This window comes from Nilaparvata lugens, chromosome 2 (genome assembly GCF_014356525.2).
Source record: "Nilaparvata lugens isolate BPH chromosome 2, ASM1435652v1, whole genome shotgun sequence".
In the NCBI taxonomy this organism is placed as follows: domain Eukaryota; kingdom Metazoa; phylum Arthropoda; class Insecta; order Hemiptera; family Delphacidae; genus Nilaparvata; species Nilaparvata lugens.
The window spans coordinates 64970696-64992483 of record NC_052505.1 but is presented as its reverse complement, the minus strand read 5'-3'; the positions used below and the strand labels follow the sequence as shown (position 1 = coordinate 64992483).

The window sequence follows — 21788 nt, the reverse complement described above, 5'->3', positions numbered from 1 at the left end:
AAAAAGTTTCGGGTAAATAAGTTCAGTAAAATACTTTTGATGTAACTTCGATAGCTGAATATCGATTGTTCATCGATATATATCGTATTAAAAATATCGAGCTGTTCTGTTCCAGATCCAGAAGTTTATTTTGTTGTCTGCTGTCAAGTGTCAACAACTGTTCAGTTTTCATTGTTTCAGTGTTAAATAAGAATGTTTAATTTATTATGTATTTTCAATTAGGTAGTATTTTACTCAAAATTAAATCTGAAGAGTATTTTTGAAACATGAAATGCTCTTGAAATAGACTGAAATATGCCTGTAACGCAAGTTCAAAACATGCAACAGAAATTCAACACAGCAATAGAGTTTTCCAGGAGAAGATGTTTCCATGTGAGTCTTTTATTCCAATATTGCATATGAATTACCAATTCTATGTGATTTATTCTCAAAATACTTTAATTTCAACTTGAGCAAGTTTATTCTTATAAAAACAAAGGTAATTAAAATGTCGTTTCTATAATCAAGCTACAACAGCCTACCACCTGTTGAATTTTAATATGAATAAATACTGTAGGCAAATTACATTTTATCAAACTACTTTCAAAATGAAACAGTTAACTCACCAGTACCAATTATTTTGATACATCTCATAGGCTTATGTGTAATTTTAGAAACCTAGGTAGAAAATTAGGCTAAGTTACCTACTATACCGGTAGGATATACGATACTTTAGGGCTTCTACTAGCCTACATTATTTTAAAATGCATTTAATCATTTTGTAATTAGATAAGAATTCAGTCACAGATTCTTCCAGACTCTGATTTTAAAGGGTTAGCCAAAATTTAAAATTTTATATGAATTTTAATGAAAAAATTGGTTTTCGGTAAGCTACCAGTCGGTCACATCACAGAGTCGGTAGTTTATTCAATTACCATGTAGGCTTCTAGCTCAGAAATTATTTCTAGTTTTTTGTCTACAACTTTTGCTAAAAAACTATTCATTAGTTCTACGCTATATCTCCATTAATTTCCAAAGTATAATTTGTAGCCTATACAGTTAATAGGTAAGTTTAAGTGTTGGACAAGTCTTCAAGCTCTAAAATGTGTGTTGATTGGCCTCACTTGAATTTACTGATAGGAACAATGGTTCTATTCATGTAGATGACAGTCTCTGATACTTTCGATCACGTGCGTATCTGCTTTTCATCAATAGACACGAATAGAGTCGATCGCCGTCAATCAGACACTCAATGTCGACTGTTGAATACATTCATGGTCACAGGCCACACCCAATTAGATGAGCTAGAGGTCATGCCACTTCAATAGGAAAATTCTCTGTCATGCTGTATGGAATTGAATGGGAAGTTTTTCGATTTTTCTAAATATGATTCAGTCTCTTGAATTGAATTCTCATTTATGAGAAAATTGTAGATCATACAAGAGAGTTTCTTCATATTAAAAAAAAAAAACTTTTCAAAACAAAAGATGAAATTATAAATTTAAATCCTACTTATTCAGCTATCCATTAACTTGGTTGTTTCTTTGCTCTTTTACTTCTGTAAAAGTATGAAATGGGGATTGACTTGTAAAAACTGAACTGGAAACTTAGACTTTCTTGTTGTAGGCCTATTAATCTTATGAAAATATATGTTTGTTTTATAAAAATATTTTTTTCCTGTTTATTTATAAAATAATTTACTTTCCAGATGTTATGGATATTAATAAACATCTTAGTTTTTCTGAAGACATATCAGTATTATTCAACTGAAGATGAATACTTCTACTTGAGACTAATTTTAGGGGTAAGTAGACCCTGTTCTAATTACTTCATTTATTGTAGAAAATTTATGTAATTTCTCGCTTAATTGAAGTTGGTATTTCTTAAATAATTTTATTAAACAAAGATCCTGTTTCTTGGCTGTGATTGCATCTCAAAACTCATTCAATTAGACTACTTGCTGAATCATTAAACCATAACTATGATGAATACTGTCCGTATTTTTTGGCTGAGGTTGCATCTTAAAACTCATTCAATTACTTGCTGTGTATAAGTGTGTTGCTGGACCATTCAACCATAACTATAATGGTCGCCGTAAGATTGAATTATTGCTTATTTGGAATCTTGTTGAAATTTCTTGAAGGACACAGTTTGAGCTATTCTTACATTTAGAAGTATCTCATAACATGGAAAAACTACTCTAATATCGTATTATTACTAAAAAATTGCAACTGCTAAATCAATCTCTTGAACAATAATTGTAAACTTCTAAGAAATAAACTAATGAAAAAAATTGTTACGATTCACATTTTTCAATGCATGCATCATATCGTTGCTCGAGCTGCTCTTTTATATTATAACTTATTTAAAAAAATGAACAATCGAATTATACTATTTAATATTAGAATGTAGACTATCTGTACTCCAGATGACGAATACCATGAGTAGACTGAAGTTTCTCTCTGTGAGAATTCCAGTCTAACTTTTAAGGAATACTAATTCCACCAAGTGTAATGTGGGTATGTATAGTGGATATGCATTCAGTGTGTTTATGTGTGTGGATGTATATTGAGTGTGTATAGCTTTAAAGGAGACACAAGACATTTCCTACATGGCTGGGTTCTCAAGTCAGGGACCAGAGAGTCTCAAACAAGGTGGGCTCAGCTTGCTAAGCTCATATCTGTGTGTAAATGCATTCTGCCCCGCCTTATGTTTAAAGTTAGTCTCAGTCCAATTATATGAAATCATATTTTTGTTGTGTTTTATATTATCAGTCATTATATTTGTGGAGACAAAATGTTATCCCACATCTATTTCACAAGAATAAATTAATATTTGCTACGGTGATCCAGAAATACAGCATAAAAGCATGAATCGATTTAGTGTAGCTCAAATTATACCACAGTACCCTACATAAAATATTAATAATGAATCATTATTTTGTCACTTTCAGAAAGGTCTTGGCATTGCTCGTGGTTCAGCAGCTGTGATCATGATCAATTGTTTCCTTGTCCTCTTACCAGTCTGCCAAACGTTGAATTTATTGGTACATAAAATGGTCAGTCGATTCTTGAGGTATATTGTAATTCACTGGTTCAATAACCTTGAGAAAATTCACATCACAGCTGCTGGGACAATTTTCATATCCTCTGGTAAGTTTTATTTAAGTAAAAACTTCTCAACTTTTTTTATTGTACTATTCCATCAATGGAAATCAACTTAAATTTAAAGGTGAGCGCTTCTCAAATTACCGAATCGTTCAACGTACCGTGGTATTGTTGGATTGCATTGACCAGTCTTTGCTGGAAAGAGTCTTCTTTATAGCAGATGAGTAGAGCAAGTGTTGGCAGTGTCACTGACTCCAAGATCAGCAAAGTTGTCAACAAGCAAATCATCCAACTTAAAGAAGCTCTTCCTGAAGAGTCTTTTTGATAGACTGTTGAACAAATTTTTAATTATTCAAATGATATAGAAACTATTAATTTTTATAGAATCAATTGAAAAAATTATTATCTTATAATAGAATCATTTATTACATGGTCTCATAGTTTCTGATAATGTACTGATTACCACAGAACTACACATGGTCCCACAAGAGCTGCGTATCCGAACTCGCTAATAATGCAGCCGTATCACATCAACAAAAAGTCTTGATTGAAATCACAGTGAACATCAACACTCAAAACTCGTTAAATTAAAACGTCAGGCTATTTAAATTTGTTGACTATTATCTTATTAAATATAATCAATTAATTACAAAATTGCTCAAGAACATAATAAAATTTTATAGAATTTTAAAATAGAATATTACATTTTTTCAATGTTTAATTTTTATTATTTGTTCAGATTACGATGAGGTACTCCCAAATATACATTTTCTCGAGTTCAATATGTGTGCACTTCCTTTCTCCTTGTGAATGTTAAGATGTTTTCCTGACATAATGAAGAGATGCTAGAGTTCTGTGAAAAATTTAAATCTGAATTCTATAAAACCAGTATTTGAACTAAATTGTTTCTTGTTTCAGTAATACATTCTTCTGCTCACATCTTAAATGCAAATAACTTTTCTAAACACTACCACAGTCAGTATCCAGACTTAAACTGGGCTGTTTACAAAAATCAGGTTCGTTATTTTGAATTTTCACCTACATTTTATTTTTCAATTAAACATAAACTAGTAGAAAATAAAATAAAATGGTTTTTAAACTATTCCATTGATATGGAAAAACAATAAGGCAATCTATTATTACGGTATCCTCATTCATGAATCTGTCTGTTCAACAATAGCTGTTTTCGCTTCAATTATAAATATTCTTTTGTAAACTGAAAATCTCTGGAAGAGCTTTCTGGGTAATATCCTCAGTTCTGTGTTCAGATAAGAAAAACGAATCACAGGTATTAATTGAATTGATCTACAGAAACATTGAAATACTTCACTCATCTTTTATAAATTACCCATCACATTTAATAATAACATTCACATGATTTACATACTCTTGTTTTGTTTTTTCTTGTGTATACTAATATTGAGACTCTTTTTTGCAGAGTACGGCATTATTGATACTAACATCAGGTGAATATTCACGACATTCATTCATTTTGTTCTACTACTTCACTCATATTCGGTACTTACTATCAAAAATACTTGGATTTGAAAGAAATATTTCTAGCAAAACTTGACTCTATTCCATTTATTCGTTCTTCAATGAATGTACATTTTTAAAAAAGTTTGGCAATGCCTCATGAAATACTGTATAATACAATTTATTCATGCAAATCAATACATACACTTTTGTTTCGTTGATATAATTTTTTTCTGTTATTTTTATTGAAACATTTTTAATATCAGACTGGCGAGCTCATAAGGAAAATCAAAACACTGTTTGTTGCTTTCTTTTCTGAATTGAATTTCTAATGAAATATTTTTCCACCAAAATCTAAAAATATGCAAAATATCACATAGTTTTGAATGTTATTTATGTATTATATGAAGTTGTAATTTACTCGAAATTTATATTTTACAGTTGTAGGAATCACTGGTCTAGCAATGCTATTGATTCTGATTATGATGCTGCTGCTGTCGCAGAAGGCTATAAGAAATGTGGATCATGAAGTTTTCGGAAACTCGCATCTTACACTTTTCCTTATATTTTTCATTCTCTACGTAATACATCCTACAAGGTAATACTAATTTGCATACAACCAGAATATTATATTATCATTTGGTTTTGACTCAATAATGTTAATGTATTGGACTTTTTTAGTTGATGTTTGATCACAAACCATAGTTGTTGTTATTTCACAACTATAACTCGATCTCAAGATCAAGTCACTTATCTCTATTATACTCATACTCAATTAATTTACATGAAAATATTTCCATTCATATTATCTTAATATGAATTTTAATTGTGTTGTACCAATATCATTCACATATTAATCAAATATTGCTTCATTTTCGATAATAATGTAAAGAGATCTTTTTCAAGTACCGTATCGTATTTCATTTTCATAACAGTACGGTACTTACATTGTAAGTCAAATCGAAACGAGCTTCAACTTGAGTATTAAGTTACTCTCTGTATGCTGAAGACGGGTCTCAATGCTTTGAAACGCGCCCAGACTTAATATGTTATGAAAGGGTTCAAGTTATGAGTGGTTATACTGCTGTAAAAGTGATATAAAAGTGACATCGTAATCAAGTTACGATGATAACTTTACAATAAATAAAATCTATATTTCTTATATTGAAACAAATTGAGTGTTTCACATGTTAATAAAATTTGTTACTTATTTCCAATGGCGAACGCTTACAGCAGCAGACACTCGGAGGAAACTCCCTTCCCAGGTTATTTATTTCAAAATACAATTTCAATAAATTGAAACAGTATAAATATATTTTCAATCCCTCTAGCTATTAGCTATTATCAATGTTGAAACGCACATAGACGTCCGTCTGTCTGCATATGTCTGCATATGCCTGCTCACGTCACCTTTCACACCTTTGATTTTTTCTCCATCTGTCTTCTTCTGTGTGCGTTCGTCTTTAGAATACACTTGTCTCATCTTGTAAAACTGAATGTTAAAAAAAATTGAACATTTTCAGTCGGGTGCTGAAGAAGCAAGTGAACGTTCCCAGACATCAACCTGGATGTGAAGAACCTAGCAGAGATATGGAAGTGTCGTTTGATTCCAATTTTCTTCAGAATAACAGTTACATACCAGTATCACCTATTTGCCAAACCAAACCAATTTTCCATCATATGGATCAGGTAGAAAAATATAATTTCATTCATTTTCAAATAAACTATTACCGTACCATAGTCTAAAAAAAAAACAAAATATTTTTTCGTAATTTTGATCATATCAAAGACTGATGAAAATCTAGATACAACTTATTCCAACAACATGTTAAATTCAAATTGATCTATATGACGATTCAGATAAAATACATTGAAGAAATTAATTATTCATTAGATATCAATTTTCTCAACTGCAATACACCACAGGTTTATCTTCATGTTCAATTCTTAGATTCATTTATTGGTCAATGAAACATGATTGTAAAAAATTATGTTAGATTTCCCCAGCATTGCCAATTCCGGTAAGTTGCCAATCATAGGTGCTTCCTACTGTAAACTATGCTGCCTCCTCTCTTCTGTTTTCTGTAAACTAATTGTAAAATATTGCAATCATTATTAATTCAAAACATATTTTCATTTATTTTACTAATTTCGGCTTTAAATCATCAGTTTTCGTAGTGTCAATTATATCTGAAATAACTTCAAGACGTAGGCCTAATATGTTCCAATCACTGATTTTTTTCTAAACATGATTAGAATATTATTTGATTTTGATTATCTTATTATACTTTCTTGTGAATCAATAATTGATCATCGATAGGTACTAAATAAATTAAAATCAATTGGAGAATTCAATACATAGGATCTAGGATATTATAATTTGGTAACAAAAGTATCTAGAGTAGTTATAATAACCTATCCTGAAAAAATAATATTGTCCACATTGCTTATCCGATTTTGATCAGGATCATTATTCAAATAAGCAACATATTGGATAAACTGTTTCCATTTGCTTAATGTTTTTGTTTTGAATTATGTACCCGCAATGTAAAAACGCATTCTCTGATGTGTTTATATTTGCATCAATAAATTGTAAATCTCTATGATATTTTTATTCTATTATAATTTTTTCAGCCCCTTTCTCATTTAAATCATCAAGTCAAGTCACTGATAGAATAGACTGACTGACGCACTGTACAGTTGGCCGAAAACGCTGTGGAGTGTCGTGCAGAGTACAGTTCAGTACTGTTCTGAATGTTGCAAATCGATGGGAATAACACTCCCTTATTCCTTGATCTAAACTTTATTATTCACTAGCAGGTAACCCGTGCTCCGCAAGGGTCTATTTTAAAACTTGACAAACTGAAAACTTGACGTAATGAAAATTTGAAGAATTTAAAATAGGCTTATAACCATCCTCGGTTAATTAAGAATCTATATGCAAAATTTCAAGTTAATCAGTCCAGTAGTTCAGACGTGATGATGCGTCAAACATAATTTTCCTATCCTGTACTAATATAAGTCAGTTCCTTACTTTATTATAGTATAGATTGGTGAGCCTAAAAAGGTCCTATCCACCTAAGTAAGTTTTTTTGGGTTGCCAAAACATAGACCAAACCAGACACCTTTTGGGGAAATTATTCAACTCTACCCACTTTTTTGTGAAATAACAATGATCAATGCTCTTACCAACGAAAATTGATGGCAAGTGGAAAATATTTATAAAGGTGTCACTTTTTGTGAATTAGTATATGGTGTAGTATTAATCAAAATAAATAGGATATTGAAATTTGTAGAATCTATTCCAGTCAACTTATTAGTTGGTGAAATTAATTATTAGTTTAAAAATAACAAAATTATTATACAGTTATTTTAAAAGGAAATAATTGTCATGATACTGAGTTCTTGGTCAACATTATTTTAATATTGAAATTTATCCTGTCATTAATTTTTCAGAAGTTATTCTATTTGCATTAAACATTATTTATCGATTCCTATAAATTTATTATTCATGACAATGACTTGTTCAAAATATAGATTAAATAAAATGAGAAGAGGCCTGTACTGTATTATGGCCGGGACACACATTATCGCACCGAGCCCGCCCCGACGTACGGCCGAGTGTTGGACGTACTAGGACGAGTGAGAAGACAAAGGCTTTCAAAAGTATAGGGACACATACTACCGCACAGCGTCAGCAAACCGTTACCGTGTTTGTTGCCCGTTCCGTGCCCGCGCCGTCATCGACTAGTTCAGTTTACTTTTAAGCGGTGACGGTGCGGCTTCGTTTAACATAGAGAGTAGAAAACTTATTGAAGAGATACGAAATTTGCCAGTTTTGTACGATCAAAGTTATGAGAAATATGGTTGAATGGAAAAATGAGTTAAAGTAGAATCAAATAAGTTAAGCCAAAGGTATAATAGACATAATATGATAAATAATAAAATAAACAACAAAATGTATGAAAGAAGGAACCTGTGACTGTCTTAAATCTTAAATATAAGACTAATTACGTGTAGATGCAGAAGGCAGAAGATATATAAATTTAAATCGGATATAACAAACTTTTAATAGTGTTATATTATTAGCAATAGTTTAATATATTTAGTAATCAGACCACAGTAGCACTACAGAACTGAGACACGGCTGTCGCACGGATATGTGTGTTCTCCTACCATCACCGTGTTACGGGCTTAGCTCGACCGTAAGTCGGCGAGGGCTCGATTCGGTTATATGTGTTCCGGTCTTTAATGTTCGTGAAAGTATTCACATGTTTTCCACTTGTGATGAATAGCCAAAATTGGACCGCAATCTGCACGGCGAATTTTAATCGAGGGCTCTGATTGGCTGAAAAGTTCAGCGTTCGGCGAACGGCGTAGTAACAGAACGGTTAAAAGAGCGGCTAGTAGGGACGCTATGAAGAAATATGGCTAATGTTCGCTGCACGGCTCAATGCACGGCGGATTATACGATTCACTACGCTGTTCGAGGTTCGGTTCAGCATGTATGGAAATACCTTTATATCCATTTGAAGTATAGTTCCGTATCTGGTGTAGGTATTATCGGTGTTGTAATTATTGATAGTAAATCAAAATAACACATATGCTTTTCAGAACCTAAAATGTTCTGTTTAATATTAGTCCAGTCAATATAGACATGGAAAAGGGGGTGTGCTTTCAATATAATTTTTTGTAGTTCTGATTTTTCATTTATATTTTTTATATACATAAGAGAAATCCAGAACCAATTTTTGCATGCAAAATTTCCTTGTGCTAGATATAGTAATGGCCCAAACACCTCGTATTTTCTGTTCATTTTCTAGTTTTCAGCTTATTTTGCCAAATCCAGTCGTCGGAAAGTTAAATTTGCTCTCGCCTTTTTTCAGATTATAAAATTCTGAATAAAATGAAATCATCCGAAGCTCTCTATATCCAATGTGTTTTGAGTTATAAAAACGAGTTATAAAATTTCAACAAAATAATAAATTTTAGTTCTCAATCAACAATATCTTCTGATTGCCACAATTCAAATGTATAATTAAATATCCCTCTGGGCGAAATTTTGTGCGCTCTCTAGTCTCAAGTTGAAGAGCACAAAGTTATGCCCAGAGGGATTTTGAATTATACATTTAAATTGTGGCAATCGGACGATATTGGAAATTCTGCATGCAAAATTGGTTCTAGACTTCTCTAATGTATCCAAACAATATATTGAAAATCAGAACCAACTACAATACATATTGCAAACACCAGTGTAAAAACCGGTAGTAATTGGACTATGTTTTAAAGGGTAAAGGGTAGGTTTGGGTGTTTTCGTTTTTTTCTTCTAAATTGCCTTAGTTATATTATTTGAAATAGTGTACAGTTATAATCGTATAATGGTGCTACATTTTGATGAAAAACATAGGCTACTTGTGCACTTAAAAAATTGTTACATAAGAATATTATATTTTTCCAAATTGACCCCCTTCTGAGTAACCCCATAAGACCGCCCCCCCACCCAGCCTATATTTTTAAATTTTAATTATGTGTTTTAATCAGCGAGGAAAATCGGGAAAAACCTGAAATATACGGGAAATGTACGGGAATTTTCTGAGCCTGATTCAGTGGACACCCTGAATAACAATAGGTGAAAATCTACTCAGAGAGAGTGAACAGTAAACTGAAAACTTGATGAATCAAAAACTTGACATACTGAAAACTTGACTTTCTGAAAACAAATTGAGAACTTGTCAAACTTAATATTTGATTTAGTAAAAACTTGAGCTGAAATCTGCTGTCAGCATCAGAAACCGTGTTATAATGTTATAATGATCTCATTATAACCCCTGTTATGGGATTGTGATGCTGTAATGCTTACATTGTAACATGGTCGTAGATAAAATAATTTGATAATATTATTCAATATTCAGGGATATTAATTATAAGCTCTTTTTAGAATACCATAAGCTTATAACAGAAACAGCACCATAAAACCCGCTTGCTCCAGAGTTCAAATATAGCTTAGCAGCTTAACCAAGATTAATATTTGTATTTATTGTAGTACTGGTTATTTATAATTCTTGAGAGAATATTATACTTCACACAAAGTGATTAGTTCATGAACTCTTCATAATGCATCAGAAATTGAGTTGTGAGTTCTCCTTTTAATGAGGCATAATGAAGTCTAAACAATAACTTTTCCTTAATTTTTTTCAGTATGCTATTCTACAATGTCCAAGCGTATCCCACCTTGAATGGCATCCTTTTTCAATCATCTCGGTGAGTCCCATTAATAATAATAATAATAATAATAATCAATTTATTTGTTCACATTAATCATACAAGTAGAGTTGAGCCAACAAACATAGTAAAAAAATAAACTCTCTATCAGCCAAAATAACAATATCGTCTGCAAAGAGCAGCATGAGAATGTCATCCCTTTCACTCATTCTAATTCCATTTAATTTTTTTTTCCTGAAAAAATCATCAATGTCATGTAAATAGAGAGAAAAGAGAAGCGGACTGACAGAATCCCCCTGCAAAATGCCTTTTGTGACCGATATTGGCTCGGATTGTTCACTGCCCTTGTCTATGATGGTCGCGGCCGAAGTGTAAATACCACTTGATATTCTCAATAGCTTTGAACTGACCCCCAGCTTTCCTAACTCATACCACAGAAGCGAATGGGGTACAGAATCAAACGCAGAAGCAAAATCAACGTATAAAGCATATAGCTTCTTGTTCCTTACATGCACCTGGCAGTATATGAGTGATTGAAGGGTGAAAATGTTATCCGAGCAAGCGCGACTTTTGCGAAATCTATTCTGGCACTCGGGTAGAACATTTCCACTCTCCGCCCATAATGTCAATCTCCGCTCTAACATACCCGTAAATAGTTTCAAAGTACTATTGATCAACGCTAAGCTTCTATAATTCTTCGGGTTCAGTCTATCTCCTTTTTTGTACAGGAAGAACATTTTAACTTTTGTCCATTCAGAGTCCCATTAAACTTCTTTAGAAAGTTATAATAAATAAATAATAATCAATTCAAAAATTAGTATTTCTATTATAAATTATTAAGTGTGGAACAACAAGACAGTATAATATTTATTTCAATTTAATATTTACTTATATTTATTTCATTCGATATTATTCATCTCATTGAATATGAACAAATCGTACAGTAAATAGGCCCAGAAAAGTGTTCCTCTTCCAAAATTAGATGAATAAAAAGGTCTAAGGCTGTGCAAAGGCTATAAAAATATTTCACTGGTGATATTTTTAAAAGTTTTTCGACTAGTATACTGCCAAGCTATCATAATGAAAACGTTTTCTAGGGAAATTTTTTCTCCGATCCTTACTTTTTGAGATATGAACGCAAAATGTTTAAATTTTTGCGGCAGATCATTTCAAATTCGGTAAAAAGTTCATTAATGAAATTCTTCATGGTATTGTTGGTTGAATAAAACAAAAATTCCTTATAACTATACATTTTTGATAAAATTATTCAATTTACTAAAAATAACCAAAAATAATTATTTTCAGTTGAATTATTAATGGTCATTTTTGGTAAATTGATATTTTAAGAATTTTTTGCTTTATTCGATCAACAATACCATGAAGAATTTATCTACCAAATTGTATAGATGTATCTCTTACCGAATTTAAAATGATCTGTCCCAAAAATTTAAACTTTAGGCGCTCATATCTCAAAAAGTAATGATCGAAAAAAATGTTTTCCTGAGAAGACGTTTTTGGATAGCTTGATAGTATATGAATCAAAAAACTCTGAAAAATATCACCAGTAGAATTTTTTAGCCTTTTGCACATACTTGAAGATAGGGCTTTGTTCTCACTTAAATTGATGTGATTTTACAATTTGCAGTCAAAAAGTATATGTACCGTATTAGAACTTTTTAATTCATATACAATTTATTAGAGTATTTAAAAGCTATCAGTTAGTAGATCAACACAGTCTAATATTAAATTATACTTTCAGACAAGTAGACAGACAAGTAACACAGACTAATATCAATTATGCTTTGCAGACTGATACCAAGTACGGTGTGACAAAGGTGACATTCCTGATCAGAGCTGTTGGAGATTGGACAAGTAAGTTCACTCTGGAATGAATTCATCCATTCCACCTTGCATTTAAACTTTATTATTTTATTAACCATTTTCTACATCTGATAGAAAGGTTACTCATCCATTTTTCATTCTAGATTATTATAGATGGAAGTTACTGAAATATTGCCTTTATTCAAATGTTTATGAATTAATACAGTAATTATTATTAAACGAAAATCCGAATTAAATGCTGTAAATCACCCTGAAGACTCCTGCTACTGCAAATATTGACAACAGGGTAAGCAGATAGATGGAAATTCGATGAGCGCTACTATTCAAAAACTATTTCTCAGCCCAGGAAATGTAGATTATTTTTCTAATCTCTGTTGTCGCTTTATTGATACATCGATATCAATATTCATAACAATTTAATACCATCTGGATAAATTTTTTTCAACTTTCTATGTCACTTTGAAATGGATATCAATCAATATTCAACTGATCAATACTGTTTAGTTATATTATGATTTGACTTACTATTATTTCTATTTCCATTTTTGCTAAGAAAACGAACAATTTACAATTTCTGTATAGGTACCATGTCATAAAAGTTACTCAATCATTATTACATTCAATATCAACAATGTCCTATGAAATGCATTTATAAATGTCTTTAGCATAAATGTCTTTAGCATAGTATCATAGTATTCAGTTTGAAGGCTAACGAGGTTCAGTTTGGTAAGCGAGATCCTTATGCAAAAGCGTTGCAGGATGCTGTAGTGGGTGAGTAATTAAACAAATTGTCTTTATGATTTGAAATAACCTTAAACTTTCCTAATTGGTATGGTGATTTGAAATAGCCTTAAACTTTCCTAATTGGTATGGTAGCTTGAATTCCTTATTTCAGTGTTTATTCATTCTATAGAAATTATATACAATTTTATTTGTTCTAGTTGGATAAATTGAGTATTATTTTTCAATCGCAGAGAATAATATTGTTAATTTACATTACTTTTTTCAGATGCTGTTTGTAATAATCCAAGGAAATATAATGAAATACCATATGGGAATCTTCCTCATTTCAATAATAGGAACAGGTGAATCATCTTTCTGAATTCTCATAAAAAATCGTTAGTCTACCATTTCCTGACTTATCAGGTTCCTTCATTCATTCACATAACCATACACATTACTGATCAATCAATTCTATTACTGAAATTTCTCCACTTTTAGATTGTACTACCCCAATATTGTTGGGTTTCATGAGAGTAAGCTCTAGTATTTCTTCTTAGTTCTCTAAAACTCCTCATTTCATATTAAGTGAGCTCTTTATACCCTCCAAGTCATTTGAATAATGGAATGCACCAAATTTGTAGCCTATTAGTGAATTAAATTAGAAAAACTATTTTTATATCTCAACTCTATTTAACTCAACATTGATAAATCCTCATCAAACTATTATGCTTCTAATGGTAAAACATATTTAGAATCGATATATTCATTTGATTTGAATTCATACTATCAATTACATATTCAATAAGAGAAAAAATCAAATTAAAAAGAAAGTAATAATTTCAAATTGAAAAACGGTACGGTACGGTGATCTCAAAAATGATGAAATTCTTCACTGCTCAACTTGGTACCCACCGTACTGTACTGCTGCTTAATTTATTGAGTTACCATTGAAATTTCAATGTTAATAAATGCTCTTTCGGTTATTCTAAATATTCTACCCATATAAAGCGTATATTGCTATAAGTTTGAGATGGTTTGTTCCTAGATTATCGTTTATTTCATTTTTCAGGATGATTGTGGATGGTCCTTTCTTCAGTCCTCTAGAAAATATTCTTCTGGATGGTGTAGCTATATGTGTAGCTGGAGGAATAGGAATCACTCCTTTTGCAGCGCTGCTATACCATATTATGTAAGACAAGTATTTTTTTAATCACAAAGTGGAAACATACCTGTACATCAAACATTCACCAATATCACTCCTATTTATTGAAAAAAAGCAGCTTCCAGAGGTTTGATTCCATTACTTATTCCGTCATTTGTTTGATGCATCTAATAGCAATTTCAAATACATCACTAGTAATGATAAACTCTAAACTTTATTTGAGACAATGTTCCCCAAAAATTGGGAATACCTGTTTATATTGTGAGGTGGAACTGAACTATCTTGGATCTCTCCAACAATGACATACGAGAAATAAATACTGTAATTGGAAAAATAAAGAAATATATAATTGAGTTTATTAAAAAAAAAAAAATAATAAAAATAGTACAGTTCATTTCAAATAGTTATTACTGCCTGCTGAGTATGAGAGTTATTTATACTGTTTCTTAGAATTGCAAAATTTTACATGAACATAATTGAAAAGTTTATTCGAATCGTTTGCTGTTTATTACATAGTATTCAATATTCAATATTTAATTGCATTTTACATAACATTTTGTAGCATTGAGTGCAATAAAACTTTACTGTTAAATGTAGAACAGTGTGATAAGTTGACATACTCTTCTCATAAACGTATTTTCTCAATAGAACTATTTTTTATTTCTCTAATTTTATTTACAGATTATATAATATCGAACCTATGAGTTGCTCGCTACATGAGAATGTAACTTACTCTGTGGATTACATTACAATCCACCGTTATGTATTACTGTCTTTCAACTCAAGGATTTTATTATGAACAATTAATTATCAATTCTTACGAATTTTGTCTTTTTCATTTTAACAGAAATGAAGATGTGAAGAAAATGTGTCGTCCATTTAAACTTCATATGATCTGGGTAATCAAGTATACTAGTCAAATTCGATGGATCTCCAATTTTCTTGCTTCTCTCAATGAAAAGGTAAACTCCATCCACTCCATTTCAAGGAGTATACTATTATTCTAGTATACCATATATTGTAGTAATTCATTGATTGAATATTTTTTCTCTATAATAGATGGGTTATTTGAGCGCAGAATGTTTATAATAATTTTGATACATTTTTGAATCAGTGGCGGTAAAGGAGAGTATATTATTATGGGACTTGAAAATATCCTGTTATCCAGCTACAGAATGAAATAATAAAGTTTAAAAAATATTGAGTATCCTCAAAAGAGAAGGTAATTTATTGAGAAATAATGAAGTCTATATGTACAAATCAATGAGAATGTTCATAATGCTTTGTGAATTGTTTTCAGCTCACATGTCAAAGACAGTTGGATAGGTTCACCCTAGAGATTTACCTGACACAAGAGACTGCTACAAATTTGGTTAGTGTTTTTACTCCACGAAATTATCAGAAGTAATCTATTCACATTTTGTACTAGTACAAAATGTACATTTCTGTACTGACGATTTCCATGTCTTTAGTGAATTTTTAGAACTAATCATATTTTTGATTCTTTCTTGGTACTATCAGGACCTCCTATATACTACCGGACCTGAGTCTAGAAAAAAATGGCTGCCGTACGGTATGTCGAAATCTCAGTTCGTCTAGTTCCCGTTTAAAATATCAATGCCGGCAACCACATACGGCGGCCATTTTTTTGCAGGCGCAGGTCCGATACATAGGAAGTTCTGGTACTATTATTTACATATCTACATATCACCAGAGAAAACTTCTGCTGTATTTGTATTCTGTGATATCACATATCTACGGTATGCGACTCGTTATTTTCAGATGTTTAGTTTAATACGATTTCAATAAAATTATATTTTTAAGATTGAAGTATATAAATTTCATTTGGAAAAATTATAAAATTAACTCTTCTCTAGTCATTCACAAATTTACTGGCCATTTTATTGTTTCTCACTTATTAAATTTCGTATATTTATGTTGGTAATTATTTATACCTTAGAATTCTCACACATTAGTAGCTACAAAATTCCTAGTCTAACATCACATTGTCGGTTAATTATGTTATTGCTATATTTGGAAATTTCTATCGAATTCTTTTTCGAACAATTTGTGTATTTTTTGTAGTTTCTAAAGTTAATTTTGAATATTGTTATTATTTTAACGTAGCAGAATTTTTTGTAATGTTCGTGTCTTGATCATTTGTTCTGTTTCTGTATCTGAAATGTATCATGTATCTGATTAGGATAGCAACTCTTATTCGTATGAGTACTTGCTCAAGAACAAATAATAAAAATATTCTGGAAATAGTTGAAACTAAGTTTTGAAATTTCATTTGGAATAGAAGCAGAGTTTGATGAATCTCCATTCCATTGAATAATTACACTGTAACCCAATACTTTGATCTAAGAAAATTATGCTCATATACATTCTACAATATTATTGAGGCGGTATAAGGAAAAAGGGCACATAGAACTATATGCCCTTTTTCCGGAGATTGCTTTATTAAATCGGCTATCTTGTTCTGCATATAACCTGAAAATCTCAAAAACTGATGTTGGTACAACTGTTTATAAACAGCTGTGTCGAGGAGGGATTTGGTGGTCAGTGCTTCCTTTGATGTGCAAACCTTCATCAAAGTCAAATAAGTTCACTATCATGAACTATTACTTTCCTTGCCCTATTACCATAGGTAAGGAAAGTATTGCTTTCCGAAAAAAATTAAGGTACCCCAATTTCTAAATTTCTATACGTTTCAAGGTCCCCTGAGTCCAAAAAAGTGGTTTTTGGGTATTGATCTGTATGTATGTGTGTGTGTGTGTGTGTGTGTGTGTGTTGTGTGTGTGTGTGTGTGTGTGTGTGTGTGTGTGTATGAGTGTATGTGCGTCTGTGTACACGATATCTCATCTCCCAATTAACGGAATGACTTGAAATTTGGAACTTAAGGTCCTTTCACTATAAGGTTCCGACACGAACAATTTCGATCAAATGCAGTTCAAGATGGCGGCTAAAATGGCGAAAATGTTGTCAAAAGCAGGGTTTTTCGTGATTTTCTCGGAAACGGCTCCAACGATTTTGATCAAATTCATACCTAGAAAAGTCATTGATAAGCTCTATCAACTTCCACAAGTCCCATATCTGTAAAAATTTCAGGAGCTCCACCCCATCAATGCAGATAGATTCCCAATTATCAGGCTTCAGATACAATTGAAACAAAAAAAATCAAGTGGAGTAGATTGAGCATGAAAATCTCTACAATTAATGTTCAGTAACATTTTCACCTAAAATTGAAAATAAGCTTAAAATTCGAGAAAATGTGATTATTCAATTGCAAATTATTGTTGATTCTATTAAATCATTCACTATGAAGAGATAGCAGACCTCATGTGTGTCTCCAGCGTTATTGCCCTGTCACCAGCTGGCTCAAATCTTTGAATAGTAGACTTGAGAGCGTCACACTAGCGTCAGGTGATCAATTTTCAGAACGGCAAGGAAAGTTGTGTGAGTGCGCCACACCAGACTTTTTTATTTTAAAGATAAAACAGAATGGTTCTTTGCTGTGCTCTGAAAACTTCAATACTGTGAATTTCAAACCATTCAAATTCTTGAATGGTCCTATTCCTGACATTCAACCACAAGTGATGCCCTACCCCAATTTTAATAAAATGATCGAAAACTTTTTTATATGTAAACTTTTTTATATGTATATAACTTTTTTAATTTAAGAGAAATATAGCATTTAGAATTGAATAACATGTGTTTTCTAGTTTATCAAACCCAAATTTGTACAGAATAAATTTGTCTTTGGAAAAAGGGCACATACAACCAATTTTTCAAACATATTTATTGGAATAAATATAATCATGTATCATTCTTAATCAACATGAGATCAATATATTGAATTTCGATTTGGTACTAATTCAATTATTAAATACATTGATCTATCCAAACTAAAAACTTAAAAGTGATTTTGCGACTTCAAAATGTTGCTCTATGTGCCCTTTTTCCGTATACCGCCTCACTTTATATTCCCAAGTTGATACAGGAAAAACAAGGGTACATAATAATTATGATAATTTTAATTCATCTCCTATCTTTGTTTTCTATAAATGTGAATTCTATTTTTACTTTCCAATAACTTGAAAAACTTCTAATTTAATTTGAATATGCGGTTTTCAGAATAACTTTCCTGAGAAGATGGACTTCCTGTTTGAAAGAATTAAGTTCGGTCGCCCCATTTGGCACGATCTATTGAATGAATGGAAAATTTACTATGAAAGGTGAGATATCATCATATTGATAATTATTTTGTTGTTATATCTTCATATTTAAAGAAAAACTAATCAAGTCATCTTTAATTTTTTCATCCATTCACTAAAATTTGATTTATGTTTATTATTTACATTATGGTTTGTGATAAAGTATGTTGTTATGTGATAAGTGAAACTTATTCTATAATTGCAATTGAAAGCACACTCTTACACTCAAATTACATATAAAATGAGAAAAAACTTGTGAGTTTTCAATGTAGCACTTATGAGTAAGAGACTGTTAGCAAATAAATTCGTAAAAATATCCAATTTTATAATTTTTCTAAAATATGTGAGAAAGTGAGTTTGACTGAACGAATATAAAATATATAGGCTAGTGATTTGTAGTTGTTAATAAATGAAATAATCTGATATATTATATAAAGGGTTAGCCAGTGAAACTGGAAGATTCAAATAAGTAACTAATTCTTCAAGAAAATTAATTTAAATGTTTAATGGTTATAAATATAAAGAAAAAAGGTAGACATTTACTGTACAATAAGTGAAAAAGTTAATTTTTTAATATAACATTTGCCAAATGTGCTTCATTGGAATCTATGCACTGCTGCAGCAGTTCTTTGATGATATCAATGGAAGTGATGTGACTGGTAATTGTATGCGTTACGTTGCAATGATCCAGAACTTTCTTACGCCTCAACTCGGCCGTTTTCGAGTGAATGAACCAAAGACCTTGAAGATGCAAGATGCAATACCTCTTTAACGTCTTTGGAATGAACACACAATGTTGCTAAAAGATGGGACAGCAAGCCATGATGGGGCAGCAAGAGTTGCCATGAATGCTTTGTTTCCAGGACGCGTCATTTCCCGAAACAGGGATATCCCTTGGCCCCCTCGCTCACCAGACTTTACACTTTTTTATATGAGGTTTCTTTAAAACAAGAGTTTTCCAGAACGATCCACATAGAACTGTTTCAGCCCTAAAATTATCTTAACTGGTTTGAAGCAGTTTTGGGCAAATGCTTGTTGTTTTTACCTGAATTGTATTTGCATATGAATAAATAAATAAATAAAATAACAAATTCGGGACGAAATCAAACGAATACCAGTCATTATGCTGCAAAAATGTCACGAGAAACTTCCAGGCCCGGCTGCAGCAGTGCATAGATTCCAATGGAAGACATTACGTAAATGTTCTATTTAAAAATATTTTTTTCACTTATTGTACAGTAAATGGCCACATTTTTTATACAGGGTGATTTTTTAGTCCTGTTACCCAATTTTTGATGTATTTTATAAACGGAAATTTGGGTTTTAATAAAAAAATAATATTTGTATTTACAAAAGAAAATTGATATTTTATTACTCACATTTCTTAGTTACTTGAAATTATTACACCATATGCTCAAAATGTCCACCTATTGAGGTTATACATGCTCGGGATCTTTTCACCATATTAGCAGAAACCTTTTTCAGAGTTATATTGGATATATTCGTGCTTAAGTCTGTAATATTGGCTTTCAGTTCATCAATATTGTGAGGATTGTTTTTGAAGGCCTCAGACTTAATGTAGCCCCACAAAAAGTAATCAGGGGATGTGAGGTCTGGAGACCTTCTTTTACACTCGCGTACGATTTCGTAGCAAAATATTGTTCCAGAATGAAAACCCGTTGTTCTATGGTAAAAGACATTCTGTTCATAACACGACCGGAATCATCACAAAATGTTACACAGCTTAAGGATAATAAACTCGCACTGCTTTGTGTATACTGAGTGAGTAGGGCTACCAACTTCGTGCAACAAAACAAAATTTCCCTTTATTAGGGAAAAATTAACATATATTAAAAATAGGTTAACAGGACTAAAAAATCACCCTGTATTTATAATCATTAAATAATAAAATCACTTTACTAATATGGGCTACTTAATTCAAATTAATAAAAATTTGTTGTACCCTTTATTAAAAACTTTAAAATATTTTAACGACTAGTTTCGACCATAGGTCATTTTAAAGTTCACTGAAAAAAATGAAATTTATCAATTTGCATACTTGAAAATGACCTATGGTCAAAACTAGTCGTTAAAATATTTTAAAGTTTTTAATAAAGGGCACTACAAGTTTTTATATATTGTTTCCATTAAATAACTTTTCTTAAAGAATTTGTTACTTGTTTCAATCTTCCCGTTGCACTGGCTAATCCTATATTATTCGATACATTTGAATGTTTTTGGAATATAAGTTTTTATCAATAGATGAAATTTTTTTTAATGGATTTATATTAAGATGGATAGATTAGTATTCCTATACAATGAAGAACCTTTTGATTTCAACCTCTTTTCACCTCAACTTGATGTGATCAGTCAAATCCAAAATGTAATTAACAACATTTCAATTACCAGTAACGGAAAAACTAGTTGTGTTACGTCGGGGCTAAGCTTCAGTTTTCAGCTGAAATTCGAGAAGTCTTTTTCTCTGGTTATGTCGTCAAATTTTTAATAATTAAGATGTGACCAATGTTGATTTGTTTCAATTTTAATTCATATTATGTATAGCTATATAAACTAACATTGCTATTACTTTGAAACTATTTCAATAATATAATGTAGTTACTATTCAGTGAATATGCTTCATTTTCGACAGGGGTACCCTACCGGTGTATATCTGTGGTCCTAAACTCATGGAAAAGCAAGTAAAGCAGGTTTGCAGAGATTTGCAGAGACAGCCGTACGGATCCAAACTGAGATGTATTTCTGAAACTTTCGCTTGACTTACTCATTCTACTTTCGTGCCATGGTAATATTGAGACTGTGATATTAATGTGAAATTTCGTTTAGTAATCTACTATTTTAGACAGTATTGTCCTACATTATGCAGTATTATTTATACACTTATAGATAATAAATCATAATTTTCAAATGAAAGCTGGGTTTCATTTCTGTAATCCCAGAGCTATGGTTTTTGAGGTACTTTTTCCGTTCATTTTGAAATGAATTGTTGATTACAAACCACAGCCCCATTCAACCATTTCCTTCCAACCAGTCCTGTCTTGA

The 21788-nt window shown here is 31.3% G+C and overlaps 1 protein-coding gene across 1 annotated transcript; it reads left to right on the top strand.

Annotated features, from left to right (window-relative positions):
• Positions 1-105: 105 nt before the first annotated feature.
• Positions 106-21505, top strand: LOC111047721 (NADPH oxidase 4). The gene is made up of 12 exons (XM_039420148.1): positions 106-372; positions 1688-1783; positions 2933-3131; positions 4005-4102; positions 4525-4552; positions 5004-5160; positions 6086-6251; positions 13343-13347; positions 15758-15764; positions 15812-15883; positions 18649-18749; positions 21379-21505. Exons 1-12 carry the CDS (start codon positions 295-297, stop codon positions 21503-21505), a joined length of 1134 nt encoding a protein of 377 aa, XP_039276082.1. The 5' UTR covers positions 106-294.
• Positions 21506-21788: the final 283 nt, after the last annotated feature.

Coding starts and splice junctions, on each gene's coding strand:
- LOC111047721 (XM_039420148.1), top strand. CDS start 295: ATGCCTGTAACGCAAGTTCAAAACATGCAACAGAAATTCAACACAGCA. Junction 4,103..4,524: donor GGGCTGTTTACAAAAATCAG/GTTCGTTATTTT, acceptor TCTTTTTTGCAG/AGTACGGCATTATTGATACT. Junction 5,161..6,085: donor TACGTAATACATCCTACAAG/GTAATACTAATT, acceptor GAACATTTTCAG/TCGGGTGCTGAAGAAGCAAG.